The 25,146-nt window shown below is 41.4% G+C and overlaps 1 protein-coding gene across 2 annotated transcripts in view; it reads left to right on the top strand.

Moving 5' to 3' along the window:
* prkcaa (protein kinase C, alpha, a) overlaps positions 1-25,146 on the top strand; it is a 108,943-nt gene that overhangs the window by 62,329 nt on the left and 21,468 nt on the right. Inside the window, exons 6-14 of one of the 2 annotated variants that reach the window (XM_035636691.2) lie at positions 10,563-10,719; positions 10,843-10,977; positions 11,683-11,776; positions 15,199-15,228; positions 17,323-17,466; positions 17,566-17,739; positions 18,866-18,957; positions 19,062-19,124; positions 19,410-19,548. In XM_035636691.2, coding sequence (XP_035492584.1) covers positions 10,563-10,719; positions 10,843-10,977; positions 11,683-11,776; positions 15,199-15,228; positions 17,323-17,466; positions 17,566-17,739; positions 18,866-18,957; positions 19,062-19,124; positions 19,410-19,548 — 1,028 coding nt within the window. The remainder of the gene's footprint in view (positions 1-10,562; positions 10,720-10,842; positions 10,978-11,682; positions 11,777-15,198; positions 15,229-17,322; positions 17,467-17,565; positions 17,740-18,865; positions 18,958-19,061; positions 19,125-19,409; positions 19,549-25,146) is intronic. The other variant, XM_035636692.2, reaches the window with a different exon arrangement.

Here is a 25,146-nt window from a genome sequence, read left to right on the forward strand (position 1 = left end):
GGCAACCCCAATCCAAATATGTACCCTTGCACTGGTGTGTGTGTGTGTGTGTGTGTGTGTGTGTGTGTGTGTGTGTGTGTGTGTGTGTGTGTGTGTGTGTGTGTGTGTGTGTGTGTGTGTGTGTGTGTGTGTGTGTGTGTGTGTGTGTGTGTGTGTGTGTGTGTGTGTGTGTGTGTGTGTGTGTGGTCTGCTGCGTGGGCCCCGTGTTGTCACGACTTGCTCTGTGTTTGCTAGAGTTTTCTGATGTAACTGAATTGTCTCTGCAAGGCAAATTAAATACTTGGTTGTGTTCATTTATTTCTCATCAGAAGTACATAAAGCCAGGATCTGAGTGCGCTGCTTGTGAACAGGCTTTACAACCATCTATCTTACCATTAATCATCAGAGGTATATTCTACATGATCGTACCATTGGATATTCTAGGCATTTTAATTACTGAGAAACACCTGCTCTTTGCCAAGCTCCGGAAAAGATGTAATGAGACACTATTAATAGAATTGACTTCATGCACTGTAATAAATGGCGGCGTAATATAGCAGGGACTATTCAGATCAGTTGGAAATCTTCTTCCATTCGTAAAGAGTATGGCTGTCAGAAAGAGATGCATGTCATGTCATGTCTAATCTATACATTAATGTTATGGTTAAAGATTCATGTCTATTTGATGCCAACGAATATTTTTGTCAGTCTCTGTACACCACAGTGTGTTAGCACGTGAATTGTCGGCTCAGTTAATAACAACAGCAGCCAGATGATTTTTGACCCTAAAATATATCCTTTAAATTAATGTTTGCCACTATCCGCTCCTTCCACGCGGTTCTCTGCATTCATGTGTTTATGCTTATTCATCCTTTGCATGCCTTTGCATTACATACAATGTAGACTTCTTTCATTTCATAAATTTGCATATTATTGGACAGTTTATTATTGTTGACTTTGCAGACATTGTTAAATAATCCTCCCAGAGCAAATAATGGCTGAGCAGCTGCTGTGGCTCTGAGATAATTGTATGTATGATCTTGCAAATGTTGTGTGTCCTCGGCTTCACTCTGCTGTGACTGCAAAGTTTGCTTCAACACGGCTGCTCCAGGAGGCTGCATCATCGGGCAAAACTCTTGTTGCGATTAGTAACAGGTTGCTCTTGCTTGTGGTCAAAATAAAGCATTTATGAAATGCAGATCAATAGATTGTGGTTCACATTTTTATAGCTTTCTGTGCAGAACCATATTTTAGCTGCATATAAAAAGGCTAAAGTAGTAACTATTACCAATTCTGTGGTCTTTAATAAAAGAAAGACTTGACATAGTGGGCACTGCGCTGTGCATCATCAGCCAAGATGTATCCGTATTGTTTTGTCGCATGAGTGTATTTCGATACAAGAGCCCATTTTGCCTTGTATTTGGAGGCATGCTGTAAATCCACCGACTGTAATGATGATCTGCTCAAACAATGGCGACGGCAGGGAGCTGACAGCAGGCGCACATAATCATTCAATTAGCTGGCTAACAGGGGGTCAGTGCATCTTAACACCCTGGCAGTGAACCTCCCTGACTTATTCACTTACCAACTCACTGCTACAAAGGAGCAGGAGGGTGAATGTGGTAATAGGTGGAACGTCTATTATTTGAATCATGACCAAAATGACTTGTCCACATTTGTGTCATAGATGACAGATCTATTATCTGTGCACCAATGCGCTAAAGTCTGCTCTCCATTAGGGCAGCAACCTGCGACCATAACCCGTTGACTATATTCTCGATTAATCGATTGCTGGTTTGGACGATAAAATGTCATAACATGGTGAAAAATGATGATCGTGTGTCCCGAACTCCAAGATGATGTTTTGTTTTGTGCACAAACCAAAGATATCCAGTTAACTGTCACAGAGAAGCAAAGAAACTGGAAAATATTCACAAATAAGAAGCTGAAATATAAGAAGTTTTATCTTTTTCCCCCCCTAAATCTACTTCAAACCGATTCATCGATTATCAAAATACTGAACAATTCATAGATTAATTGTTGCATCTCTACCCTCCATGCTTGATCAGTATTTATTGCTGCACCATTATGCTGATTTAAGTTATTTGAAACACACATCTATTCAAAAGGAAAACTCAAATGGTGGAAAATAATGATACTCATGGTTACATAATGAAATGATTCTTATTATCATTCAAGATCTTACCAAATATTTGGTCTCACCTTTAGCAAGTTTTTTTTTTTTCCAGCAAGGTCAATAACCGTATCACAAAAAAACACTCACCTACACTAATTACATTTTCTAAAGAATGTGATACTTTTAGTTACCATAAATATTATCAAGGTCTTTCAAATTGTTTATAGAGAGGTAAGTTCTTGATTGTGGTTATGACCAAGTGTTGAAATACCGAAAGTGTCAACAGTTCAAACGCAGTAAAGATCACTTCAGAACGTACCGAACTGGTCAAATAAGGCCCAAATATTTGTCCAAGATTTTCGGCTGAGAACTTCACAGGGCAGGAGACAAGAAAAGTAAGACACCAGAAACAAGACACCGTAAAAGGAAGTGAAGCAACACAAGGAAAGGGACTTCAGAATAAAACAGGAAACACAAACACAGGGGATAACAAAGGTAAGTTAACTAGGGTAAAGACACATAAGGAACTTAGGGATGCACAAGGATGGAAATGGAATGAAAGTCCACTAGAAACTTAAGTTCATGGGGCAGAACTGTGACAATAGAAAGATAGATAGATGGGAGCCGTTTAAATGAGGAAGTGAGGGGAGGCCTCTCGTCACCCACAATTATCCTTTCCCTATTTTTGACTCGGCCTCTGTTTCTACATTCCATACTTGGTATGTATATCCCAACAGTTTGATGCGGTTAATGAATTTTATCCTATTAATACATTCGCCCCGTGTTAAGCTGGAGATATTACGAACGCGTCAGGTCTTTTTGTGAGCACCGCAGATGGGAAACGACCGTTATCATCTGCAATCGTGTCTAGGTCGAGCGATACAGAGCAGCCTGTTCCTGATGTGGACACATCGTGCATGTCGTCATTTGCATGTGTAGCCCACTCCGGCCACATTGTATCATAGAGTACATTCACTGCTGCAGACGCCTCGCAGACTGGCTGTAACCGTGTTACACGGTGAAGAGTTTAGCAAGAAGGTGCAGTGGATGGCTGTCAGGAGGAGACAAAATTATTTTCAGATGTATCTGTGTGTGTGTGTGTGTGTGTGTGCGTGCGTGCATGTGCGCCTGGCTGTGTATTTGTGCATGCTCTTTGTATGTAAATAGTGTGTTGACACCGCGGCTAAGCTTGTTGTGAATAAAATGCTGGCTGGATGCTTAAAACCATAATATCGAATTGTCTATGCATCCACTTACTGTAAAAAGTAATGTTACTAATTACTGTGACTGAGTAATTAGTGAGTAATGAAATTACTTCATATAATGAATGGCTTATTGATTGTGACTTTCATTTAACTTGCCAAACACTGTTTATGATTCTTGCTCTGGAACGAAAGTGTTGACACAAATCTCCAGCTCTTTGCTCTCTGCTGTAGAGCAATTCAGAGGTTAAGTAAAAACATCTGCTTGATTTAACGCTGCCTATTTTATTTGGCCTCCTTTTTACCCCTCACATTTGAAATGAAACGGGTTCAAGTGATGTTTGAGAGTTGTGTGATGCTGATATCTGCTCTGCTCACACATAGACACATAGACACACACACTCTCTCCTCAAATGTGCACATGTGGTCAGAAACACAAGTCAAAGTGCTTCCAAATCACCCCTCAAGATTGGTGCTGAACTTATACAATTCCGTGTCTTTACCACAACAGCGTTGTGCTTTCCAAATCAGTAGCTCCGTTACGGTGAACAATAATTCGCTTCACTCTCACATCTTCAGACCTTTTTAAAGAGGAAAAACTTTATTGAGTGAGTGCAAAGCGATAAGTGAATGAATCCTCCAACCAACCCCACGATGTACTTGTACTCAACTTTGAGTCAAGAGTGAGTACCAATTCGTTTGGAGATTCATCAGTTGGCCGGGGCCAAAAACAAAGTGACATTGGTGCCGTGAACCCAAATGCAAACCTCAACAGGACCAATAGGGACAAACAATCAGACTTCCTGGCACCGGATGATGCAATGGCTGAATGAAAGGAGTTATTTAGAAACAGTGAGTGATTTGTGCAGTTTCCAGAAGCATGAGTTGTGAGAATGTGTGTTTGTGTCTGTGGAGGTGAAGTGAGGCGGGGGGGGGGATGCAGTAGGAGACAAAACACGTTCTGTTTCTCTGGTGATGAGGGATCGACGTAGCCCACTGACTGTGTCCTCCGCCTCTTATTCCTGCTCACACACAGCTCCCCTCTGTCTGTTGGTGCTGAGGAAGCCTCCCTCCTGTTTGTTTCAGCAACAACCATTGTTCATTGACTCTCTGAGTGCAAATATACAGAGTACAGTACAAATAGCCACATAGGAGGAGAGGGCTAATCTGTTATTATTTCCCCATTTTCTCTTATTTATACTTTTCTCCAACACTGTGTGTGAATGTATGTATGTGTGTGTGTGCATGCACACTAGCTGAATGCGGGTCCTTAGGGAGTGTGTGAGAGACAGTAGTAATGATTACTTTTCTGTTTTGTTCCCTCATTGACCCAGTTCTGCAGAAAAATAATCATTTAACAGGCCTCCTTCTGCTCTCCTTCTCACTTCCCTCCTCTTCTATTATTTCTGCGTTATCCTTTAAATTTGATTTTTTTCCCCCCTCCTTGCCTCAGTGTCCAAATGTGCCTCGGCTATTTGTTACATTATTGCTGCTGCAGGACTCGGTGAGCTTCATGTGTAGGTGTGATGTAGGTGTGTGTAGATCAGATTGGTGCTTGGATAAGATATCCTGTCGATGTGGGTGGATCAGGGAAAGCAGTTTTTACTCTTGAACCTTTTGGAGGTGTAGTGACATTTTCTGGCTGATGGAGCTTAGAGCGATCTGGGTCCATTCCGCTGTGGCCTTTGATGTATTCCTGTTACTAGATAACCTTAAAAATGAGGTCTTAACTGTACTTCTACACTGTCTGAAGACGAAAATACTACCAGAATTTGCCGCAATCCCAGCTTTCATCTCTGTGGAGTGGTCATAGGCTGCATGTCAAAATGTTTTATCTTCAATGGTGCATGGCATCATTTCTCTCATCCTGCTAAACGTACTGAAATGTACCGTCATACAGAAATCAACTCTCACTAAATCACAATGAACAAAATGAACAAAACAAATGCTCATTCAAGTGTATTACGGTGTTCACTTGGGGTTTCCTCACCCGGATTGCAACTTACTCTAATTAATATGGAAGTTATATCAATATATACTTATGCCCCCCCCCCCCCAAAAAAGTCTTTGTACTTTGTCTTTTGTTGATTTCATCTTCTTTTTTCTTCCCTCTCTCTGATCTCATGCTCTGTTGTATTGCTATTGTTAGTGTATTAATCTATACACCTGCTGAATAATTTCTGGATCAAGGCTCTGTCTGCGGTTCAGATGCAGCCTGCGGGTTGCCAATCGACTATCACTGCCCAGTGATCTTAATGCCACAGACTCGCTGCCATCGCTTCCACTCGGAAGCCTTTCCTCCCAGTAATTTCCATTTCCATGTAGAATCCGAGTCATCGGGCAGGAAAGACAACAGGTTCATGCCAAGAGCAAATTTGACTCAAAAATCCCGCTATTACATTTTCCCATTCAATCAGAGTTAAGATGGAGAAGCTGACGGCACTTGTGGTGGCACCAGTGCCAGAACATTTCCACTGCAGGGAGTTGGCCACAACTGAAGCAGTGACTCCTCTTTTAATGTTGTAATGCATTAAGAATTCTTATTAAAAAGAAGAATCTGTTGTAGACGCATATCAATCCCATTACAGTTGATACTGAAGGGTCTGCAGTCTGCTCTCACTTTAAGCTGATGTAATATTACATTAATGGACAGCTCTGCCGGCCAACATTTAAGTTGTGGCCTCTTACAGGAGCACTGGCGGTTACACTGGAGAGGGCGGAGAGTGAAACTCGTGGGTTAAGGTTTAGAGAGTGTTTACACAGGGAGGCAAAGAACAAACAGGAATGACCTAATTTTTGAGGTAGGGTCATCTGGTGTCGGCTGAAGACAAGGCTTTCTGTGTCTGTGCAGGAAACACAGATCCTGGAGAAGAAAGTAAAACATTGAAAGCTGAAAAACCTTGTGTACTGCATTTTGAAATATGAAATATTTGCACTCTAGTTCTAGTACCATCACTTACCAAGACTAATACGCACCAATATTTATGTAACATACAATATGTTGTTGACTTTCACACAGTTATGAATAGGAATGGAAATATTTGAGAATCAACCCCCCCTTACCAAAAAGCTGTGTGCCTGTTCTCATCATTCTTAATGACATAATAACAAAGTCTCCATCATACTGTATTATCCATAATATCATACATGCACAGAGAGACTTCCTCTTTCTTTCTCTCTGTGGAGCTCGTAGAACAGCTGAACTTTGTTGCCGTGTTATTTCTGCTGCCACACTCCCAGAAGTCATGTCATTGGTATTCCCAGTCTGTCGTCGCTGCCCTGCCTTGGCCCCCCTCCTCTCAGCATGTCGCAGACTGTCTTCATGCCATCTGAGCATATGCCTTTCATCGCCTCCGTTTTTACCTTCTTATTTGGCCTTTCTTTGTTTTGTCTTCTTTCTTCATTCTGTTTCAGAAGTGCATCTTTATCGCCTGGTGGCTTTTTGAAAAAGGAAAATGCGATTTCATATTTGCTTCAAGTCAGGGAGAGAGACCCAGACTCAATTTTCAGCCCGATTACGCCATTTGTACTGGTGCAACACTTGACCAAGTCAATCTACATCATAATGAGCTGTCTAAATGGTGTGCAGCAGTTCAAATTTTTCAACCAGCAAAGTCAACAATGAAATCTGTCCAGACCTGAGCAGCATTTGTCACAGAGAGACGTCGGAGCACTCATCTCACATGCAACTGTTTTCTCTACAAAAAGGAGTCAAACTTTATATAAAAGTCTGCAGTGGAGGAGGTACGGACCTCACAAGGAACAGGTTTCTTGAGTCAGTAAGGCCCACAAAGTGGAAAAAGCTCAGTAAAGCGGGGCTCGATCAGAACTGTGATCGCACACAGCTGATAAGTCTTACATCTGTAATTTTTGGTCCAATTTTCTAGATTCTTTTTTTATAAGTAGATTTGTAGGTTTTGTTTTTCCGCAGAGTACAGCTGGATAAATACACAGCTCAACAAGTTTTTTTTGGAGAGGCTGCACCATGTTTCACTTGCTGCTGCTGTTTAAATGCAAACCAAGATAGTTGTGAAGACTTGTATCCAGGCAACTACTTGCCTGGTAACCCCCCCCCCAAAAAAACTCCCACACACACACACTCACACACACCAGCTTCCCCAGTCCGTCTATTTGCATATGCATGTGTTTTTAAACTCACATGCACAGACCGATATGGCAGCATGATGCAGGTCAGTAAAAACAGCCAGTACAAGAACACTATTTTGGATTTGAGAAAAACAACAACAATTTAATCGTTAACCAAAATTTTTTCAATCCCACAGGTAACTTTAGTTGTTACCTATAGTCTTTGCAGTACAGCAGAATAAAATGTGTCTTGTTTGGGCAGTCGCGCTAAATCGGATGGTCTAGCATACCCCCTACTGGTTATAATGGCAAGTACAGTTTACTGTACCAGGACTTTAAATTATTGCCCCCTTGACTTATGGTCAGTTTATATCCTCTGTTTTTATATTTTCATTTTCATCACACAAGAATCCACTTTTCCTGGACTGGGTGATTATACAATATTCATAAATAAGAGCTAAAAGTTGAAGAAAGATAGTGTAAAGTGTGTGACTTCACATACAGAACACGTAATATGGGGTGTCTCATAAATGTAGCATATATTCAACAGATTCTGTGCAAATTGTACCAATTTTGGCACCACCCTATTCGCACAATCTCAGTCTACTGAAAGACACTTAAAAATAATTCTAATATACAACCTCCTTCATGAGCAGACAGCAGGGTTTTTGAGATCCAGCTCATACCTACAGTTATCACATGACTGTTACTTTTTCAACCTCTACTCCACAGGCCGTAAGGGGCCGTCTGCTTCAGACATCTGAAACAAACATAATGTGGCATCCCCCTTTGAAGCTCGCTCATCATATTATTATTTTCTATTCCAATATGCCTCTTTTGGTGAAATTGAAAGCGGTGGGATGAGGTGAGGAGGGAGGAAGGTTTTCTCCCGAACATCTGAGTGATTACCAAAAGACACTCCGTCTGTGTTTCAGTGTTTCCTTCTCTCCTGTAGAGTGCATCCATATTAGGGTAGACTCAAGTGTAAATATAGTTTGCAGTAAGTTGTTATTTTGTGCCTACAGGGCGACTTTACACTTTTCTGTTGTGTTTCTGAGAAAGCAGAGGGCTGGATCACTCAATACCTTCCCACACTTTGAGCAGCTTCTGTCTTCTCTTGTACTTTATGCTCCCTCCCTGTCTCTTTACCTTCCTCTCGGCTCACTCCATCACTCATCTTCATCATCGTCGACTTCCCACCTCGCTAGCATTGCTCAGCACTCAAATCCTCCACCACAGGAGCTGAAAATAAAAGCAAACAATGGGAAGCTCTGTCGTGTTGGTTTATCTAGTAGTCATCTGATTCTATTGCTGCAACAATAGTGAAAATAAAATGAGGCCACTATAGCATGAAAGCTTTTACCAGTAGCTCAAATGATAACACAGATAAATAAAACAAATTAATATCAGTGTGATCATTTATTTTGCCCTTTATTCTATGAATATTGTTGCATCATATTATAAACGCAACAACACTGTATTTGGATTGTTTTACAGCCACGACTCTGTTAACTCTGTGGTGACAGTCCCCGATTTTGTTTGTTTATCTTAATCCTGTCTATACGGTATCTCCTGTCTATACGGTATCTCATGCAGTCTTAACATACTGTGGTTTTGAGCCTTCCTCTCCCGGTCAAAGGTCGTTCAGCATCTTCACCACTAGCAATTTCTCGGTAGATTTGTCTGACAGGGCCACATGGACAGAGATGTCTGGGGTCTCCAAGGGGCCGAGGCTTAGCCAAGCAAGGCAGACATTCACCCTGTCCCTGGGGTGATGCTGGGTGCACGTGTGTGCTGATGATCACTCTGTGTGTGTGTGTGTGTGTGTGTGTGTGTGTGTGTGTGTGTGTGTGTGTGTGTGTGTGTGTGTGTGTGTGTGTGTGTGTGTGTGTGTGTGTGTGTGTGTGTGTGTGTGTGTGTGTGTGTGTGTGTGTGTGTGTGTGTATCGTCTGAGCATGGGCAGAGGTACTGTATGTGTGTGTGTGTGTGTGTGTGTGTGTGTGTGCGCGCGCTGCAGAGCTCCGGTGCTCAAGCCTAATGGAGTGCTAATGTCTCTGGTGTGTCCTTGTTTACTGAACAGCTAAATACAGGAGGACAAGAAGAGAGCCTCCGCTTACTTAAGCATGACACTCCCTGAAGTTTTGAATCACTGTTCCCATAACACTTCCTGCATTCGCTTCCTAAAAGACTCAGGCCATAAACAATCTTCATAGGCGGTGACTTGCCATTTGATCTTGAACACCTGTTACTTTTTCTGATGTTCTTCTTTTGCTCAACAGCGACATGTTGTTTTTTTTCGTACCAAAGTGATTGGTCTTCACTGTAGACACAAGACAATGTGTTCATTTAGATATTGAAACTAGGCTGTTTTAATACATTTATCTGTTATCAGTATTGTTATTTTGTGTTGTGTGGTGATTGTGGGATAAGTGAAAGTCACAGTTCAGGAGCTCAGTTCGTTATGCTTTTTCCCTTTTTCCCCTTTCATTCATTTTGCTGACGCTTGTTTCCAAAGTGACTTCCAATTGTCCAGGCAGGTAGCATTAGGGGCTTGCCAGCTGGCCAATCAGAGCAGACTGGGACGGGACCTTAAAGGGGCAGTAAGCGATTTTGGAGTAAGCTTGTCTTTCTCTTCGTTTGTTGTTGAGAATTTTACAACATTGACTAAGCCTTGAACCCTCAGCCTCGGGTGTGGGAGAGTGATACCCTAACCGCAAGTCCAAAACCCCTGAATCGTAGCGTCATCTGCTGGCACATCTCTTAAGGTGTCGCAACTGAGGTTTACACACTGCACACGCAGTGGTGTGAGATGTGGTTCACACCATTTTTTTGTTTTCAATTTACAGAGCAATTTACAGATTTTTTTTTTTCGCCGCAGGAAATATTCTCAGTGTGTATTGGAATAAAATCACTTACTTTAAAGAGACAGGAGTTAAACCAAGTGCTTCAGAAAGAGGCTGCAAAGAGGAGCTGCAGCAATGGACAGTATGAGGAAACTGATAATTAGAGCAAGTAAACCTTCTCAAGTAATAACCCTGTTAAAGTTGTGATCCAAATATGTTCCAAAATGCATGTAATATGTATGGAGATTGCGTACTTCTACATGTTTCTATTAACAAATTAATTATTTAAAATCTCTGTTCTTTTTTTCCCCTCAGTGAGTGAAGGCATTAACCTGATCCCCATGGACCCCAACGGCCTGTCTGATCCGTATGTCAAACTGAAGCTCATACCAGACCCCAAAAATGAGACCAAGCAGAAGACCAAAACCATCCGCTCCAACCTCAACCCCAAATGGAACGAGACCTTTACTTTGTGAGTTAATGAGCTGATGTCACCTACGGTCTGCAGCACACTGTAGCTGACATGTAGGTGATGTACTAAAGTTCAGGGTTTTTTTTGCATAATATCCATAATGCAAATCTCTGTGTTTCACAGCAAGCTGAGACCCACAGATAAGGACCGCAGGCTGTCGGTGGAGGTGTGGGACTGGGACCGGACCACCCGGAATGACTTCATGGGAGCCCTTTCCTTCGGAGTGTCAGAGCTCATGAAGTCTCCAGTCTGTGGCTGGTAATGTTCACGTCCTTACGGATTGACTACTGTCATTGACGCTGATGAATTGTTTGAAATCACACAGTGTGGTATTTACTAGGGTGAAGTTACCATTTTGAAGCAGTAAACAAATAAAATATGGCTCCTCCAAATTCTTCTCCTGTGCAAAATATTCCCTGCTTGGAATGACAATGCTTTTGTTATTGTTCGGTGCTTACAATGTTTCTGTCAGGTAGTTAAAGCAAATGTTTAATACACCTCAGCCAGTCAAAAGTGATATTTTATAAAAGTCTACGAAAAAAAACAATGAAATACTTAATCTTTTTTTTGTGTGATGCTACTCCTAATTTCTCATTAGTCTTAAATTGAAAAAGCAAGACACAACAGACAGTAAAACAAAAGGGCCAGCAGTGTAGTATTGACAATTTTTAGAACTGGCCTCCTCCGCCTGTTGTAATTGTCAGTTGTGTTTCACTGAGATGTGTCAGGATTTGTGCTAACACTAAGGGTGGTGAGGGTGTTCGTATCAACTGTACCCAGATGCAGGAGGTCACAATGAGAATAAGAGTAGAACAGTTGAGTAGAAGAAGGGAAGGTGAATTATAGAATCTGATAGTTCCTTATCTTACAACATTTCTCCCTGTTTATCGTGTGTGTGTGTGTGTGTGTGTTCACCCTACCTCTCCCTGTCTGTCTGTCTTCCTTCTTCACTCGCTCCTTCAGGTATAAGTTATTGTGCCAGGAGGAAGGGGAATACTACAACGTTCCCATCTCAGAAGAGGATGATGGTAACGAGGAACTGAGGCAGAAATTTGAGGTGAGGATCACACTTGAATAATTACCACTGTGCCTCATTGTCATCTGTTTGTCTTATTGACCAAATGTCTTGTCTGGAGTGTCTGCAACATGGAAGCACATAAACAATATCACTGGATGTTAATTCAAGACAATTAAAAACTTTAATCCAAAGAAATTTAATTGGTTTGTTACCAATTTCTGTACTTTTTTTTCAAGTTGGTCAGAAATTTTCTTACTTTTGAAACATTTCTTAAAACTCAGTCTAAAAGTTTATTTATTGGCCAATTATGGCTCTCTGAGACTTTTCTTTAAGGTAACCCATAAAATATTTTCTTCATACGGAATATTGTCTTTATATGTATATCAGAGACACTGTTGGTGATGACACAGCCCTGTCGGTCCAGCCGCCCTCAGCTTACAAACAAATGTCACATGTTCTCCTCAGCTGTGCAGCTGTGATGCTCGGGAGAATTAATTTCTACAACAAGGAAGAGCGTGTGATATCTGTGCTGCAGACTGTTGGCGTTTTGTTCTTCCATCAAAGAGATTCCACTCCATAGTGAAATCAAAGCAGCAGAGGGGCAGCCTTTGATTTGATTTCTTAGCACCCGCCGCTGTCTTTTAATCTACAGAGACATTTTTCTTTGACAAAGACGAGGCCAACCGGTGATGATGATGTTTTGATTCCGTATCTCATTGTAAACTAGTTTTTGTTGAATTGATATCGTTACTAAATTCATAACCAAAGATGAGTTAAAACGGAAAAGATATAATTCCTTTGGACTTCTACTGTATAAACAGGTTTGCCAGATGGTAAATCAATTGAATGGGATACTCAGAGCGGCCATTTACCTGTTCTTAGTATCACAAGCTGCAATATAAGCAGATTCTTTTTTGTTCCCTGAATCCACTGTTTTCAAAAGATAGGCTCCTTTTAACGTAACAAAGTTGAATTTTAGTGGGAAAATTAACTACCTTAACTAACCCCGACTTTTTTCTTCTTTTTTTTTTACTTAATGCTTGATGCTGTTCATGACAAATATGATTTACTAGAAAATACTTGATGATGATCATCATTGCATAACATCTAATAATTGTATATCATTAGTAAATCCAAAAACTTTTCCCTCTAAAAATGCCACCCAAACTCACTTTCTCAAATATTGTGCAAGACCCCTTTTGAGGGGGTAGATGAGACAAAAGATCATCTTTTCCTTCTTCCAGTTTGCTGTATCAGTGTCGCTGGCCTGCTGGGAGCAATCAGCGTTCTTTGTGGTCCTCTGATTGTGTCTCAGCCGCTCAGTGGGAGCCCTGCGCTCTTGAGGAGACTTTAGAAAAAGTAATTTTCCATGACATTTCTGTGGGTTTGAATTGGAAAAAAAATGGCAAAGCACCATAGAGGATTGTGGCTGGGAATAAAAGCCCAAACTAATTTGTACACCACACACAAAAAAAACATATTTTTTTCTTTTGAGGTAGTTGATACTGTTTTTCTGTCTTCATACAGACTGTGGGAAACGAACATGAGAATTGATTTAGGTCAGAGAGGAATCTGACCCTCGTTGACCTCTGTGTGCATACGGTTGTCATGGTAACAGCTCCACAAGACCCACAGCACGCAGAATATAGTCACCTGAATGAGATGGATGATGAATCGTGGTCAAGGCGTTGGTGCTTTGTGTGTCAGGGTTCAACAGGCGCTCTTTTACCTTGCCCACACACTCAAGCTTGTTATTCAGCACATGCAAACACTGAACATTAACAGATCGCAAGATTTAATGTCTTGTCAAAATTTGTAATTTTTTTTTATCAAAGAAAGTACACAATAAGCATAATATATAGTATTTTTCATACAGCATCTCAGATTCTCTGGTTTACAGTTATTTTGCAGACTGCAACCTTTATATCTGTTTAAAGCTGGAACTCAGGAACAACTTTATTTTTTACCCTGAAAAGCGCCATCACAGTGGCAATACTGTTCGGTATATCTAAAACAAAAGGTACTGCCTACTTAACTTTATTATCTCTATCTTGTCTGGATGCTGTGCGACCCGGAGAACGTCCCTCTCTTCTTTGTCCTTTTCCCTTTTCATAAAACCCTCTCTGGTTCTCTCCCTTTTACCCCTCAGCCTCCTGCTCCCTCCTATGTGCTTGGTGAGACTTATACCCTCCAAATGCCTCTTCATCCTGTGTCATATTTTCATATTTAATACAGTAGAGTTTTTCTGTCCCGCTCTCCCTGTCCTGCCCCTGCTCTCAGGACTGCCAAATTAACTTTATTCTAAAGGTAGCCCTCTCCTCTCCTCTCCTCTCCTGTTGTTGTGGTGACATGTTCCCCCACTCCTCCACGTCTGATCATTTGTATGTCGGTCCGAACTACTCGCAAATTGATCCAATTTACTAACAATTTGTTCTGGATGTGAATTGAGTATTCATGAAAGGAATTAAAATAAATTTAAAAAAGAAAATAGCAAACTGTAATAAATGGATGTCTGTAATTTGAAGAGCTAAGAAAATTCAGCAACAAATTAAGAAAACATTTTTGTTAAGTGAATGAAAAAACCACAAATCAATTTGCTTATACTTAAATTTTCTTCACCTTACATACTATATGTGGAGTATGTGGCACATTGAGCCCTTGGGAGACGGTGAATAGTATGTATATTTGAATCAACTGAGTGTACAGTTGTCTGTCTTCGCTGATTCCTGTTCCTCAGAGTTCGTCAGAGGATTGTTAGTAAATCATGACACTGTACTCACCTCAAACTTCACGGCTTCTGTATGTGTGCGTCTGTCTGTGGGTCACTCTGCCCGTCTACATCTTGTCTGCTTGCATCAGTGTCAGTGCAGGTATGTCCTGGAGGTACAAGGTCTTGGATCTTACTGCATGCTGAAGCATTATGTGTCTACTTTCATCTGCAACATTCACAGCAATGAACTGCACATATGGTCCACAGTTACATAAAGAGAAACACTGCCAGTAATGACCACTAGATGTCAGCACTGAACTGAAGAACACCCCCAATACAATTATCACCCCAGTATTTCTGTGTGCGTGCGTGCGTGCGCGTGTGTGTGCGTGTGTGCGCGCATGTGTGCGCGCGTGTATTTTGTTTATTACTATCCTTGTGAGAACATTTTGGAGGGTGGGGATAATTCGCTTATCAGTAATAATTTCGGCACCAACTTTACACTTTTCTGTGGCATTTGCACAATTTATTTTACCGTTTTTTTTCTTATTTCCATGGTACCATCCAGGTAGATATCTTACAACACATACAGTATGATGATGTATTTGCTTGTTCAAGAAATGAATGCACTCATTGGTGTAATGGTCAATATAGGAACTTAATATTCCCCCTCAACTACCAGCATATAAAAAAACAGCTGTGAGTGCTAAGTGAGTCAGCCATTTCGGCTCCCTTCTCCCTGTGGTTTCAGGACCAAGCAGTTGTGGAAGACTCTGATCAGGTGCGTCTGAGAGGAAGGAAGTAAGGCTGCTGCTCGCTCGGCTCGGCTCAGCCAGGCTCTTTTCTCTGGCTAAAGCTCACAGGTGTGCTGTGGCCTGCTTTGAGTTTTTGCGCTGCTGCTCTCCCAGATTAGGAGCAGACTATTGTTGACGCCATTAACAAAACTAAAGCTGCTCAGCATTAGCTGTCTCAAGTTGTGTCATGTCTTTATTTAATCTGAATGTTATGAAATAGTTTGCATTGGGCGTTATATGAATGTTAAAGTGATTCATGGAGGTGAAATACGATAAATCCAGAAATTTGTCCCATTAGTCTGTTGTTGGATATCACCCACACCCTTTCGTGTTTTCCTATTCCCTGGGAATCTCTTTATTTTGTCAACAGATATGGAAAAGGTTTAGAAACCCTTCTCTCCTCCACACATTAGTAAGTCTTCACCAGAGGTTTATAACACTTAAAGTTATTGGATCAAAGAATTTTCTCAACATGCAGTGAATTTTCAGTGAGTATTCCTTTATATTTAAGTGACATTCACTGGCTGGTGAAGGTGCAGTGCGTTGTTCATACGGGGTATGACTTCCCCTTTGATTAGACCGATGTGTGTATTATGATCCTATATATCCAAGAAAAGTAAGAAATGTAATCAATTTAATGGCAGTTATATTATAATTTATGCTGAAGCTAAACAGGGGACCTTCTTTGTAGCATGTGGATGTAGGTTTTGCTCATGTTGTTGGGGTTCAGCATGATTTTGGATCTGGTTTTGGCTTCGGCTGACTGTGACGATGTGGGTTGTGTTTTGTGCAGAAAGACAGAAAAGTTCAGAAAGTTGTGTCATATTTGGTTGTTGTTTAGCATTCGAAGGTGTGGTGCAATTTTCAGCATAATGCAACGCCGTTTTCTAGCAAGCTTCTTGAAGCATTTTGCCCTCCCTGGGAGACTGAGCATGACTTTGGCATGAGAGAAAAACATAGAAGAGAATCTTTTTTCATCTTTGCAAACACAGGTCATTGTCAGAGACAGTTGTCTGCAAATGCATGCACATGGAACAGCCACACGGTGGCACCCTCTCCTTCATTACTGTAGAAAAACTCATCTATTGAGATATAATTACAACTATAGGAATTATTTCTTTAGACTTTGCCTGTACCACACAGGAAGAAGCAATTTCAATTATGTAATGCCTTAAATTATGCTCTGCCTATTTCCAGTTACACAGGTCCGTCCTCAAAATATGTTATCTACAAACACATAACATGCTGGATATTGATGTTTATTGATTATAATGTTATTATCTGAAAAAAAAGTATTTTTGAAACATAAATAGCCACCTGACATGCAATACATCAAGCTTTACTTAGTGTTTTTATTGTTTCAATCGTGTTTTATGTTGAATAACTTGGTCCTCATTTTTGTTTTATGATTTACATAAATTGTGGAAAGGGTTTAGGGCTTTTACTTAGTGTAAACGTTTGTCACCATGAAAAACCTTCCTCCTTCAAGTTGACAAGAACGGCCAGTCCTGAGGTTGTAATTCATTTTAATGAGATCTGCATCTTATCATGTTTGAAGGTGGATGTTCCACCGTTTCAGCTATAAAGTAACAAAGATAACAATTGTCAATAAAAGCTAATGAATCCTCTTGTTTAATACTCAGTTTAGTTCACTTTGTATCTGTTTGCATCGAGCCATTTTTAATTACCCTTAGTTTTAAATGTGTATCATATGTGTATGTTGTATTGTGGCAGTGAGTACGCAACGTGTGAGTTGAGTGTGTAAGCACATGTAGAGGATAATGACCCAAAGCTGTCATGTCTCATTTTAGGAATGGAATTCAAACAAATATGTGTATGATAAAAGCTGTAGAGGTGGAAGGGGAATTTGAAAGGTTTGGTGTTTGAATATTCAATGACACCTCACTACAAGAAGAATCTGTTCACAATTGGTTGTCCATACTTTCTGTCTGATAACTTTTTTTTTAAATAAGGTCCACATTATAAGAATCAAACTTCACACTGCAGCTTTACATTATGTGTGCGTTACTTTTTAATATGTGTATTTCTAACGCACCTCATCTTCTGTGTCCTGAGTGCAGAAAGCCAAGCTAGGCCCAGGTAAGAAGGCGTTCGACGAGACGGAGGGCAGACACTTCAGCCAGCTGCCGTCCAACAGCCTGGACCAAGTCAAACTCTGCGACTTCTCCTTCTTGTCTGTGCTTGGGAAAGGCAGCTTCGGCAAGGTGGGGCAGTTAAACCCAAATTTGTTGTGTGCATCTCTTTATTTCAATGTCACTGTTGGCAAAAAGCAAGAAATCTTTTTTGACCTTATTTCTGCGAAGGTCATGCTGGCAGAGATGAAGGCCACTGAAGAGCTATACGCCATCAAGATCCTGAAGAAGGACGTGGTGATCCAGGACGATGACGTGGAATGTACCATGGTGGAGAAGAGAGTCCTCGCCCAGCAGGACAAGCCGCCCTTCCTCACGCATCTCCACTCGTGCTTCCAGACAGTGGTAGGTGAAGCGCCCCTGGACACACACCGGGACAAGTCACCCCAGTTCAGGTCAGGTCACATTAATTCACGAAGGAGCTTTTATCCAAACATATTACTCATCAAGTGATGTAGGAGAGCGGTAGAGGACGTTCATGACCAGTAAAAAAAAAAAATAATAACAGAGGAAACAAATAAACCCAAACTAGAACACTAGTGTCAGGTGCGTGACTCATACCAAAACCAGACCACACAACCTGAGAGCACAAACGAGTGAAGAGACAAGCTCTCATACATACATGTTTTTAGTACACACACACAAACTCACAGAGTCTGGGTACACACACATAAAGATCAGACTTTACTTTGTGTTTATCACAGTAATTTGATGCCATTTACAATTACATTGTTGGGCTTTAGATACCAAGGCCGGCCAATGTGCAACTGGACTTCTTAAATCCTTCTCAGATTAAGTTCCTTTCATTTCTGTCATGTCTTGGGGAATTACTCAATCAATAGAAAGTAACAGACAAAAATGTCTGATGAGTTCTTGCTGGGTGGCAGTATATTATGTCAAATATCCTGATATCCAGATTCTTATTCCCTAGATTGGGTTAATCTCCACAAACACTGAACCATATTGTTCATTAAACTTGTTTCATGCCCCATCTCTTACATATATACATCTATTTGCCTCTTGATGCCTCTTACCCAAATGTACCCAGTCATCGTTAGACGATTGCAAAGCTGAACAAGGCCAATCTGAACTCCAGCAGCAGTCAGAGGAAACGGGAAGAGACAGAGGGGACCACCACTGTTCAAGAGAATAAAGAGAATATTTCCTGACAGACGTCTGTGTTCAGTGTTTTCTTTTCCGAGAAGCGCTTTTTTGTGGGGTTTTGTAGGTCACCTTGTCATGGAAAGTGTAGCAGGAACAACGGATCGACTCGGACAGCAAGGCTAGGGGAGGTTGTAGCACAGGAACCAACCCTTCCAGTGTAGAGCTTTGACAGTAAAAAGAAATGGGTATTTTTACAGCGTTTGTGGAAGTGTCTTCTTTTGTGCAAAATAGTGATATTCCGTATTTTTCTCCCTCTACCCTTCCTATTCTACATGTCTCCTCTCCATCTCTCTCTATGTGACCACAGGATCGTCTCTACTTTGTCATGGAGTATGTGAATGGGGGCGACCTCATGTACCATATCCAACAAGTGGGCAAGTTCAAGGAACCTCAGGCAGTGTAAGACATACCAGTTTAAGATTATTATTATTATTAATATTTTAGGTTTTCAAGGTTGATTTTCCTTGTTTTGGGAGTCCTTACATGTGTGGTTGTTATTGCAGGTTCTATGCAGCAGAGATCGCTGTTGGTCTCTTTTTCCTGCACAGTAAAGGAGTCATCTACAGGTGAGTATCAGCCGGTGTACTCAGTTTGCACAGCACCAGTTGGCCTAAAAGGCATGCTGCTCTTCAAATTCAATTAAAGTCATAATTAGACATTTTGTGATTTATTAAATGTCTGGGTTAGACACCCTCTAGTGAAAGATCATAATTTCTTTTTCTTTAGGTGAAAACACCCAGCAGCAACAAGAACAGGGGTTTCGTTGGTAGAAATAGTACTGTTAAAAATAATTCTGAAAAGAAAAAGTCAGCAACTTCAAGGACGTTCTGAAAGTCTGTCTACTCCCTCAGGGATCTGAAGTTGGACAATGTGATGCTGGACTCTGAGGGACATATTAAGATTGCCGACTTCGGCATGTGCAAAGAGAACATGTTAGAGGGAGTGACTACGCGCACCTTCTGCGGCACTCCAGACTACATAGCCCCCGAGGTGAGTGAGCCTCAACACAGTGTGTGTGTGTGTGTGTGTGTGTGTGTGTGTGTGTGTGTGTGTGTGTGTGTGTGTGTGTGTGTGTGTGTGTGTGTGCGTGTGCGCGTGCGTGTGCATGTTTTGATGCATGAGGTCATCTCTGTCACTGTCTGGTCTGAGCCTGTGTCACCCTTGTGCTCCAGATTAAGGTCACTACCTCAGGACATGTACACGAAACACACACACAGAAACACACACACAGACACACACACACACAAGGTCACACAGACAGACACGCTAGCTCTAATGATGTAAGCATCCCCAGTCAGACAGACACTGTGTCTCAGCTGGTAAGTCCAAACTTAACCCAAACTTACAAGCAGGCTCTCTGTGCATCCCAGTCGGTCGTCTTAGAATGTGGTTTTGATCACGATCATGTAATCTTTCCAAAACATTGTACGTCTGGATGTTGTGCTTGCTATTGCTGACCGATAGCATCCATACAATAATGTGGACATGGCAAGAAGCAAGTGCGTCTTTATTGTTCCACTTTCCAAAGTTATCACACGGTGACTGGAATAGTTAAAAGTGTTCACTTTCAATGTTGAATGTGTCTTTGGTCTGGTTGGTTTGGTTCCTGTCCGAGTGAATGTGGACTGACTCTTTGTACTGGTCACTTCCTAACATGGAAGTAGGTGTGCAGCTTGTAAGTCCGAGATGACGAACTGGACAATTGATAAGCCCCCTGATGACTAAAGTTGGAAACTATCATCAAAAATATTTCAATACCATTTTCAGTATGATCAATTATTCAGTTTCAGTGCCATTACGTATATGTGATTCATGGGATCTGAAAACCAGGCTTCGAATCCAGGATTCTATGCCATTTTTTGTGACTGCTTATCTGATCATTTCCCTCTTAATGTCATAAAAAATGGTAACAGGAAAGTTCTGATGCAACAGCTTGCAGCCGTCCATACTTGATGTACTGATTCAGCATGTCCAACTCTCTGGTCATGATCAGTTTGTTGGCTTCTGTATAATCGTGGGTTGCATTGTCTATGCTCCCCGACTCCCTCTCTGACGGACTGGAAGGTTAATTCCACCCCATGGATGCAGGGTGAACATGCTATGACCGTTCAGAGTCAGACTGACACTAATGCGCCATGCAGCCAGGCCCTGACGCAGCAGGAAGAAGAGCAGCTACGTTTTTTTATCATAGTCACGACACACATTTAATATCACACACTTAAGGCTACATCACACATACCTGACGGCCCACGGTCACAATGCATGATGTATCACATGCACACAGTTCTGTATACACTGATAAATATCTATAGGCGTACATGTTTTCAATGGACACACAAACCCAATCATGCACACACTCAAAAACACAACAAGTGCAGGCTGACCTTAAAAATGGACTCACAGTGGTGACATTTTCAAAGATAATTGAGGGAAAGTGCTCCTCAAATTACATTTGACAGAAGGATCAGCAATCAATTATTTTACCAGCTGAATTTGATTCCACAGGTTGGAAAAAATCTTTATTCACATTGTACCTCTCATGTATTGAACATGCTTAAAGTGTATTCATATTATATAAGCTTTCAGAAGCAGATACAGAGGTGTAGGACTCTCTGTTGCCTTTTTTGTCCTGTAAGTAATAATTTTAAAAACGTGTTTCTTTTTATCTTGAAGCTGCAGTGAGTAGCTTGTTGAACTTGGGAGAGTTTGACTGATGTCGGTAAGCTCATACACCAATACAGACCCAAGAGGGGCTTTTCACAGAGGTGGGGCAGGGAACACCTGCCAATCTGAGTAAGAAAATCTCTGGTAGAATATAGTTTAAGTGTTTTGCTATGTCTGCAACATAGCTCTTAGTATGGGTGAGACGAGAAATACTCAAAATACGGCTTGTCAGCACACACACACACACATACACATACACACAAACACACACAGGCACAAAGTTTTCGCTTTGTTTACTCTGACCTATATAGCCAGTCATTGGTTGCTCCTGTCTGGGAGGAATGCTCCCACTAATGTGAATTTACACCTCAATGACTTTGACACAGGGAGGAAGAGACACACACATTCAAAAAGAGAAGGTTATAAGGTATACGGAAAAATGAGGAAAAGATCAGAAACTGATATGTGTGACTGGACACTAAAGGAAAGAAATAGTTGCCTAATGACTCTGTGCAGCGTTTTAGGAGAGCATATAAGGAATCAAGCGGTGTGAAATGGGACATCTACAGTATGCCTTACTTAGTTTCTATTGCAGTGTGGCATTAGGAGGCATGGGTGTCCACCTTGCTTCTGGCTGGGCTGTTTGCAGTAGCTGGAAGATAAAGTACAAATGTATTCATTAACTGCTATTGACTGTCAGCGTGTGTCAATCCAGAGATGTGCTGTCGTGTGATAATACAGGATGATCGTAAGGAGCAGAAGTGTTATAGGGTATGGCTATACTTTCACAATCAGTGTTGACATGTACAAAAGTGGTAAGTCTGGGACATTAATTATTGCTGTAATCTTTTCCTTTGCTTTAATGAAGGACATTAATCTATGTCAAACCAAAACTTAACAAAGTTCTCACGGGCTCATAACTCAGAAGGTTTGAGGACTTGGAAAAGCAACCCTGAGTGATCATGCACTTGCCATCTGGTCACATCCCACATGCAGTAGCAGCTCCATTTTTAAACTCTTCCCCATTTCCTGAGCACATAAACCAATGTTTTCAGATCAAAGCTATTAGTGGTCTTACAAAGTCACCTCATCTGTGGTTAGAAAAGTGAGTGAGGAGTGAGAAAGCGTGAAGGAGGAGGTGAAAAGAGAAAGTGAGAGGGAAGCAGCAAATGAGACAGATGATGAGGGCAATACTGAGAGCAAAAGTCCCAAAGCAGACATGCAAACTTTCAGTAGGCTACTGTAAACAGATATATTGCATGATATTAACATGATATATTATATATTAGCAAGATACAGTATTTTGCTTGATTATATTTATTTGTTTTTTCCTAGAAGAAACTAAATGCTTGCATATCTCTGCCATCAGTTTTTCTGTCATGGGTCACTCACAAGGCCTCCCAACTTTATGAAAGTTCAATGATAAGATGCTGGAGTGCACCTTTACGTTGTCACCATCAGCGTTATCATAAGTGAAAAAAAGGGGCTCTCCATATACTGTGCTACTTGCATCATAGGATGCACAATGTAAACCCCAAAAGCTTCTCATTAATATCATTAGTGGATGAAACCAACCACAGCGTACAGTACTGAGAGTTGCTTTCAAAAACAGACCACTAAAGCATGGCCTGATGCGCACTGCTTCTGCTCCACAGCACACACAGTCCTCGAAGGGATCTGACACAACAGCAGGGCAGATTTTTCACGTTGCACCCTGTTATCAGTGATGGTCATAAGGTCGGTGTTTTGCGTTTTTGTTTTTTTGTGTAGATCTGTTTCCATATTGGTGATGAGCGTTGTAGGAGCACAGGATTGGTGTTTGTGTGCGAGCAGTGAGGAGAGTAGCCTTGAATAGCTACCAGTCTGATCCAGAACTGTCATGTAGTATTAGGTGTAATGGGAGGGAGATGTCTGCAGCGATGTCCATGCACATGCATACACACAAACATACACACACACACACACACACACACGCACATACACTGTTCAAGCCACTAGCACAGGTACATAAATTAACACACTCTCACACAGATGCTCATGCAGGCACGCAAAACACGATTTGACTCAACAATGGTGTTATAGAGCATAAAATATTCAGAATCATATGTCATAAAGATTAATGTAAACAAAGACCATCCCTTTTTCTCTTACAGGCGCGCCCACACACACACGCATTTGTACAGCAGTGAATCAACGGAGCTCTACTGGCCAGAGGCTTTCATACAATAAAGAAAAAAGGAAAAACTGTCGGGCACAGGTCACACTTGTCTATTTCCATCACTGCCGACCTGGTTCAACAAAGGAATACTTCATGTATTTATCAGCCTCATGCATACCGCAAAGCAAACAAACATCCCACGTGCATTATAAGTAAGTAGGAAGCTGAATGTCTAGACTCAACGTGCTAGTTCAGAGCACGAAGGTCACCGTGCCCGAAACAGTAAATGTCTGCTGGGGTTGTTGCAGACAGGCGATGGGTGGCAAGGGCAGTGAGTCACAGCAGTGTCACATTAGCGCAGCGCTCTGCAGGATGGCCTGAAACTGATCTTAACAGTCGCTTCTTTGAACTCCATTTGTCCTCTCTGTCTTTTTCTTCCCTTCTCTCTTTCTCTCCCGACTCCTCTACCCTCCTTTGACTTTCAACTCTATCATTCTCCACAGGAATTAGTGATGACAAAGACTGATTTAAGAGTTGTGGCACGACAGTTCAACAGCAAATAAAGAAATACTACGAGTGGAAAGTTAAAAAAAAGGACATTTAAAGTAATAATTTAAATTATGGCCTCAACAGCATGAGAGCATGTCTTCACTCATTGTTTTTTACATCGTCTGATTCTTTTCCTCTGCCTCCCTCCTCTCTCTGCCTCTCTCTCCTCCTCCTCTCTGTTTTCATTCCCATGACACAAGCCGACATGGCGCTGCAGATCTCCTTGCTCCATTGACCTGATGTGTCTACATTGTTTTCCATGCTTAAACTCTGTATTGCACATGTTGCAAGAGAGACTGTGAGGTCAGTTCTCAGTGACACAGCGTAACAAATATGCCACATTAGGTCCTCGATGACGTGCTGCCGAATACTGATCTAGGTTACCCTGACACGGAAAATGGTTTCCTCTTAGCAAATCAGCAGGATATTACACAACTCGACTCTAGCATGCATCTGGACTGCTCTGCCGTTGTCTCCTCTCTAAAACTTTGGATTCATTTATTTGGGTTCGGCGTGCGATTAGAGGGACCCGTTTTTGTTTTCCCAGTGATAATATTAGGCTTCTTTCAGTTCACTCATCTCTTCTCATACATATTGAATTATTTCAACAGAGGCAGTGCATTGGTTGGCATCTGTCAGTTCAGACTGAAGGTCGGCATGATTCCTGCATGAAGCAGGAATTGAACAGGCAAGCTAAGAGATTTCTCACAGAGGGTTCTCCCACAATTGACCCTCGAGCTAATCCAGAACATCCACCCGCGATGAGGGAGAGGGCTTTTTCCCTAGAGCAACTGCCAGCCCTCTCACCAAAGAACTAAGGAAAGCAGAGGATTAAGTCTTCGCATTTCTCACCTTCTCAAGGCATCGTGTTCACTTTCATGTGAAATGATCAGTATGTAAAGCCTTCAACACCTTTGTCATGGTATGTGCTCGTCATTCTAACATTGGACTGCTACTCTACGTTACAACCTCATTCTTAAAAATATCACATCAAGATATCAAAATATCTTTCATTTTGATATGATCTTTAAGAACTTCTACACATTCACTGAAAGAACAATATGTGAGCTGTGGGTTTAAACGGATCTGCACAGTTGTCAGGATTTGGAGGTTTTATGGAGATTAGGTTCAGCAAAGCACCGATGAAACATTGTGGCTCAGTCAATGACTGTTGTTGATTTTTATGCAGAGTCATAAAAGTTAGAGTGTCAGCATAA

This window comes from Scophthalmus maximus, chromosome 8 (genome assembly GCF_022379125.1).
Source record: "Scophthalmus maximus strain ysfricsl-2021 chromosome 8, ASM2237912v1, whole genome shotgun sequence".
Lineage (NCBI taxonomy): Eukaryota > Metazoa > Chordata > Actinopteri > Pleuronectiformes > Scophthalmidae > Scophthalmus > Scophthalmus maximus.